Genomic DNA, 6,160 nt, shown 5'->3' on the forward strand with positions numbered 1-6,160 from the left:
TGTACAATGTCCAAGCAATAACGCATGCAAGTAAACAGTCAGATCGACGGATTTGATTGCTTCAAAAAGAATAACTTTTCCACCGGAAGAAAGAAATAATTGCAAGGAAATATACCAATGACAGTATACTTTAGAAATTATTAAAGGGGCTGGTCGGGGAAAAAATGTCATATTTGCTAAAATGGCATACACATGTTTAAAATACCTTCTTGTGAAATATACCGATTAAAATTTTGCTGAAATTGACTCCCTAAGAGTAAAAATTATGATTATATTAAAGAAATCCTAAATCGTCACCTGACAGTCTAAAACTCTCAATTGACCCAGGTCAGTGATGTAATTTTACCACACGCGCATTATTAACAAGGCCAAATGTAAACATCGCGGCGAAAGAAAAAGATGCATGCAAAAGTCGTGACAGACACGAGGTATCAATATCGTTATACATAACAACAACATATAGGTAGGAATACTACACTTGCATCATACATGACCTTTGAAAACAACTATTTACTTTTATAGTATTGCTGTCTTGTCCGCTAGTTGAGTCCGACATGGCACATGACGGCGTGCTATTGTTGTTATCTTCACTGCCTCACTTTCGAAACAACCACGTGACATATTATAACTAGATCTGCACTAAATTTACGCGGGGCTTCCCCGGTCAAAACTGGACATGAACTCGACCATCATATTGCCGTGGTATAACTTTTGGAAGGCCAGAGAACGCATTTAAACCCATTTATTTTGTATTTTTTTCCCCGACCAGCGCCTTTAAAAAAATATCTTAATTTTCTACGGTGTAACAAAATGTTACTGATTTCAATGTATTAATATAACTATGACAGTGACCGTAATTTTAATAAAAAGTGTAACCGACATCCCCCCTCCTATTTTTGCTCTTACATTTCTAAGTTATGCATACTGATTGATAACAGGATGTCCTCCTTGTCAGCATGTCCTAGTTGTCCTGTGTTGATATGTCCTAGTTGTCCTGTGTTGCCATGTCCCATGTGTGTTGTGATGAGATGTCCTAACTGTCCTGTGTTGACATACCCTAGCTGTCCTGTATTGACATAACCTAGCTGTCCTGTGTTGACATAACCTAGCTGTCCCGTAATGACATGTCCTAGCCGTCCTGTGTTGCCATGTCCCATATGTCCTGTGATGACATGTCCTAACTGTCCTGTGATGACATGTCCTAACTGTCCTGTGTTGCCATGCCCTAGCTGTCCCGTAATGACATGTCCAAGCCGTCCTGGGTTGCCATGTCCCATGTGTCCTGTGATGACATGTCCTAACAGTCCTGTGTTGACATAACTTAGCTGTCCCGTAATGACATGTCCTAGCTGTCCTGTGTTTGCATGTTATAGCTGTCCTGTGTTTGCATGTTATAGCTGTCCTGTGTTTCCATGTCCTAGCTGTCCTGTGTTTCCATGTCCTAGCTAACCTGTGTTTGCATTTCCTAGCGGTCCTGTATTTCGATGTCCTAGCTTTCCTGTGTTTCCATGTTCTAGCTGCCCTGTGTTGCCGTGTCCTAGCTGCCCTGTGTTGACATAATCTAGCTGTCCCGTAATGACATGTTCTAGCTGTCCTGTGTTGCCATGTCCTAGCTGTCCTGTGTTGCCGTGTCCTAACTGCCCTGTGTTGACATAATCTAGCTGTCCTGTGTTTCCATGTCCTAGCTGTGCTGTGTTGACATAACCTAGCTGTCCCGTAATGACATGTTCTAGCTGTCCTGTGTTGCCGTGTCCTAGCTGCCCTGTGTTGACATAAACTAGCTGTCCTGTGTTTCCATGTCCTAGCTGTCCTGTGTTGACATAACCTAGCTGTCCCGTAATGACATGTCCTAGCAGTCCTGTGTTTGCCTGTTCTAGCTGTCCTGTGTTTGCATGTTCTAGCTGTCCAGTGTTTCCATGTTCTAGCTTTCCTGTGTTGCCGTGTCCTAGCTGCCCTGTGTTTACATACCCTAGCTGTCCCGTAATGACATGTTCTAGCTGTCCTGTGTTCCATGTTCTAGCTGTCCTGTGTTGCCTTGTCCTAGCTGCCCTGTGTTGACATAACCTAGCTGTCCCGTAATGACATGTTCTAGCTGTCCTGTGTTCCATGTTCTAGCTGTCCTGTGTTGCCTTGTCCTAGCTGCCCTGTGTTGACATAAACTAGCTGTCCTGTGTTTCCATGTCCTAGCTGTCCTGTGTTTCCATGTTCTAGCTGTCCTGTGTTGCCGTGTCCTAGCGGTCCTGTGATGACATGTCCTAACTGTCCTGTATTGCAATGTCCTAGCTGTCACGTGGTGACATGTCCCATGTGTCCTGTGTTGACATACCCTAACTGTCCTGTGTTGCCATGTCCTAGCTGTCCTGTGTTGACATAACCTAGCTGTCCCGTAATGACATGTCCTAGCCGTCCTGTGTTGCCGTGTCCTAGCTGTCCTGTGATGACATGTCCTAGCAGTCCTGTGTTTGCATGTTCTAGCTGTCCTGTATTTGCATGTTCTAGCTGTCCTGTGTTTGCATGTTCTAGCTGTCCAGTGTTTCCATGTTCTAGCTTTCCTGTGTTGCCGTGTCCTAGCTGTCCTGTGTTTACATACCCTAGCTGTCCCGTAATGACATGTTCTAGCTGTCCAGTGTTTCCATGTTCTAGCTTTCCTGTGTTTCCATGTCCTAGCTGTCCTGTGTTGACATAACCTAGCTGTCCTGTAATGACATGTCATAGCTGACTGTGTTTCCATGTCCTAGCTGTCCTGTGTTTCCATGTCCTAGTCGTCCTGTGTTTCCATGTCCTAGCTGTCCTGTGTTTCCATGTCCTAGCTGTCCTGTGTTGCAATGTCCTAACTGTCCTGTGTTTCCATGTTCTAGCTGTCCTGTGTGTAAATAACCTATCTGTCCCGTAATGACATGTCATAGCTGACTGTGTTTCCATGTCCTAGCTGTCCTGTGTTGACATAACCTAGCTGTCCCGTAGTGACATGTCCTAGCTGTCCTGTGTTTCCATGTCCTAGCTGTCCTGTGTTTCCATGTTCTAGCCGTCCTGTGTTTCCATGTCCTAGCTGTCCTGTGTTGACATGCCCTAACTGTCATGTGTTGCCATGTCCTAGCTGTCCTGTGTTTACATAACCTAGCTGTCCCGTAATGACATGTCCTAGCTGTCCGGTGTTTCCATGTTCTAGCTGTCCTGTGTGCAAATAACCTATCTGTCCCGTAATGACAGGTCATAGCTGACTGTGTTTCCATGTCCTAGCCGTCCGGTGTTTCCATGTCCTAGCTGTCCTGTGTTGCAATGTCCTAACTGTCCTGTGTTTCCTTGTTCTAGCTGTCCTGTGTGTAAATAACCTATCTGTCCCGTAATGCCAGGTCATAGCTGACTGTGTTTCCATGTCCTAGCCGTCCGGTGTTTCCATGCCCTAGCTGTCCTGTGTTGCCATGTCCTAGCGTTCCTGTGTTTTCCTGTTCTAACTGTCCTGTGTTTGTATGTCCTAGCGGTCCTGTGTTTTCCTGTTCTAACTGTCCTGTGTTTGTATGTCCTAGCGGTCCTGTGTTTTCCTGTTCTAGCTGTCCTGTGTTTCCAGGTCCTAGCTGTCTTGGTTTCCATGTTCTAGCTGTCCTGTGTTGACATAACCTAGCTGTCCCATAATGACATGTTCTAGCTGTCCTGTGTTTCCATGCCCTAGTTGTCCTGTGTTGCCATGTCCTGTCCTGTGTTGCCATGTCCTAGCTGTCCTGTGTTGACATACCCTAGCTGTTCCGTAATGACATGTTCTACCTGTTCTAACTGTCCTGTGTTTGCATGTCCTAGCGGCCCTGTGTTTTCCTGTTCTAGCTGTCCTGTGTTTCCATGTCCGAGCTGTCTTGGTTTCCATGTTCTAGCTGTCCTGTGTTGCCATGTCCTAGCGGTCCTGTGTTTTCCTGTTCTAACTGTCCTGTGTTTGCATGTCCTAGCGGTCCTGTGTTTTCCTGTTCTAGCTGTCCTGTGTTTCCATGTCCTAGCTGTCCTGGGTTTCCATGTTCTAGCTGTCCTGTGTTGCCATGTCCTAGCGTTCCTGTGTTTTCCTGTTCTAACTGTCCTGTGTTTGTATGTCCTAGCGGTCCTGTGTTTTCCTGTTCTAACTGTCCTGTGTTTGTATGTCCTAGCGGTCCTGTGTTTTCCTGTTCTAACTGTCTTGTGTTTGCATGTCCTAGCGGTCCTGTGTTTTCCTGTTCTAGCTGTCCTGTGTTTGCATGTCCTAGCTGTCCTGTGTTTGGATGTCCTAGCGGTCCTGTGTTTTCCTGTTCTAGCCGTCCTGTGTTGACATGCCCTAACCCTAGCTGTCCCGTAATGACATGTCCTAGCTGTCCTGTGTTGCCATGTCCTAGCTGTCTTGGTTTTGATGTTCTAGCTGTCCTGTGTTGCCATGTCCTAGCTGTCTTGGTTTTGATGTTCTAGCTGTCCTGTGTTGCCATGTCCTAGCTGTCTTGGTTTTGATGTTCTAGCTGTCCTGTGTTGCCATGTCCTAGCTGTCCTGTGTTGACAAAACCTAGCTGTCCCGTAATGACATGTCCTAGCTGTCCTGTGTTTCCATGTCCTAGCTGTCCTGTGTTTGCATGTCCTATCTGTCCTGTGTTTGCATGTCCTAGCTGTCCTGTGTTTTCATGTCCTAACTGTCCTGTGTTTTCATGTCCTAGCTGTCCTGTGTTTGCATGTCCTAGCGGTCCTGTGTTTTCCTGTTCTAGCTGTCCTGTGTTTCCATGTCCTACCTGTCTTGGTTTCCATGTTCTAGCTGTCCTGTGTTGCCATGTCCTAGCTGTTCTGTGTTGACATAATCTAGCTGTCCCGTAATGACATGTTCTAGCTGTCCTGTGTTTCCATGCCCTAGTTGTCCTGTGTTGCCATGTCCTAACTGTCATGTGTTGACATAACCTAGCTGTCCCGTAATGACATACCCTAGCTGTCCCGTAATGACATGTTCTAGCTGTCCTGTGTTTGCATGTTATAGCTGTCCTGTGTTGCCATGGCCTAGCTGTCCTGTGTTGTCATGTCCCATATGTCCTGTGTTGCCATGTCCTAGTTGTCCTGTGTTGCCATGTCCCATGTGTCTTGTGATGAGATGTCCTAACTGTCCCGTGCTGACATACCCTAGCTGTCTCGTAATGACAGGTCCTAGTTGTCCTGTGTTTGCATGTTCTTACTGTCCTGTGTTGCCATGTCCCATGTGTCTTTTGATGAGATGTCCTAACTGCATACCCTAGCTGTCCCGTAATGACATACCCTAGCTGTTGACATACCCTAGCTGTTCCGTAATGACATGTCCTAGCTGTCCCGTAATGACATACCCTAGCTGTCCCGTAATGACATACCCTAGCTGTCCCGTAATGACATACCCTAGCTGTTCCGCAATGACATGTCCTAGCTGTTCCGTAATGACATGTTCTAGCTGTCCTGTGTTGACATAACCTAGCTGTCCCGTAATGACATGTCCTAACTGTCCTGTGTTTCCATGTCCTAGCTGTCCTGTGCTGACATACCCTAGCTGTTCCCTGTAATGACATGTTCTAGCTCCTGTGTTGACATAACCTAGCTGTCCCGTAATGACATGTCATAGCTGACTGTGTTTCCATGTCCTAGCTGTCCTGTGTTTTCATGTCCTAGCTGTCCTGTGTTTCCATGTTCTAGCTGTCCTGTGTTGCAATGTCCTAACTGTCCTGTGTTGACATAATCTAGCTGTCCCGTAATGACATGCCCTAGCTGTCCTGTGTTGCCATGTCCTAACTGTCCCGTAATGACATGTTCTAGCTGTCCTGTGTTGACATAATCTAGCTGTCCCATAATGGCATGTTCTAGCTGTCCTGTGTTTCCATGTCCTAGCTAACCTGTGTTGCCATGTCCCATGTGTCCTGTGAAGACATGTTCCATGTGTTCTGTGTTGACATACCCTAACTGTCCTGTGTTGACATGTCCTAGCTGTCCCGTAATGACATGTTCTAGCTGTCCTGTGTTACCATGTCCTAGCTGTCACGTGGTGGCATGTCCCATGTGTCCTGTGATTACATGTCCTAACTGTCCTGTATTGACATGTCCTAATTGTCCTGTGCTGACTTATCCTAGCTTTGCTGTCTTAACATGTCCTAAATGTCCTGTGATTACTTATCCTAGCTATGCTGTCTTTACATGTCCTATATGTAAA

At 46.2% G+C, this 6,160-nt stretch overlaps 2 protein-coding genes across 2 annotated transcripts; both read right to left on the reverse strand.

Moving 5' to 3' along the window:
- Window positions 1-902: 902 nt before the first annotated feature.
- On the reverse strand, window positions 903-2,108 carry LOC110450073 (uncharacterized PPE family protein PPE21-like). Its single transcript, XM_021497317.1, has 2 exons — window positions 1,451-2,108; window positions 903-1,306 (listed from the first exon to the last, which is right to left on the reverse strand). Exons 1-2 carry the CDS (start codon window positions 2,106-2,108, stop codon window positions 903-905), a joined length of 1,062 nt encoding a protein of 353 aa, XP_021352992.1.
- A 1,707-nt stretch (window positions 2,109-3,815) lies between these two features.
- Window positions 3,816-5,802, reverse strand: LOC110450074 (uncharacterized PPE family protein PPE21-like). The gene is made up of 3 exons (XM_021497318.1): window positions 5,584-5,802; window positions 4,734-4,876; window positions 3,816-4,380 (listed from the first exon to the last, which is right to left on the reverse strand). Exons 1-3 carry the CDS (start codon window positions 5,800-5,802, stop codon window positions 3,816-3,818), a joined length of 927 nt encoding a protein of 308 aa, XP_021352993.1.
- Window positions 5,803-6,160: the final 358 nt, after the last annotated feature.

Source organism: Mizuhopecten yessoensis, unplaced genomic scaffold (genome assembly GCF_002113885.1).
Source record: "Mizuhopecten yessoensis strain PY_sf001 unplaced genomic scaffold, ASM211388v2 scaffold4947, whole genome shotgun sequence".
NCBI lineage: Eukaryota > Metazoa > Mollusca > Bivalvia > Pectinida > Pectinidae > Mizuhopecten > Mizuhopecten yessoensis.

What these genes read in the sequence shown, in the direction of transcription:
- LOC110450073 (XM_021497317.1), bottom strand. Translation starts at nt 2,108, where the DNA reads ATGGAACACAGGACAGCTAGAACATGTCATTACGGGACAGCTAGGTTA. An exon ending in GCTAGGAAATGCAAACACAG is followed by an intron (nt 1,307 to 1,450) that starts GTTAGCTAGGAC and finishes ATGTCAACACAG; the next exon opens with GACTGTTAGGACATGTCATC.
- LOC110450074 (XM_021497318.1), bottom strand. Translation starts at nt 5,802, where the DNA reads ATGGGACAGCTAGATTATGTCAACACAGGACAGCTAGAACATGTCATT. An exon ending in AGCTAGGACATGGAAACACA is followed by an intron (nt 4,877 to 5,583) that starts GTCAGCTATGAC and finishes AACACATGACAG; the next exon opens with TTAGGACATGGCAACACAGG. An exon ending in GAACATGGAAACCAAGACAG is followed by an intron (nt 4,381 to 4,733) that starts GTAGGACATGGA and finishes ATGGCAACACAG; the next exon opens with GACAGCTAGAACATCAAAAC.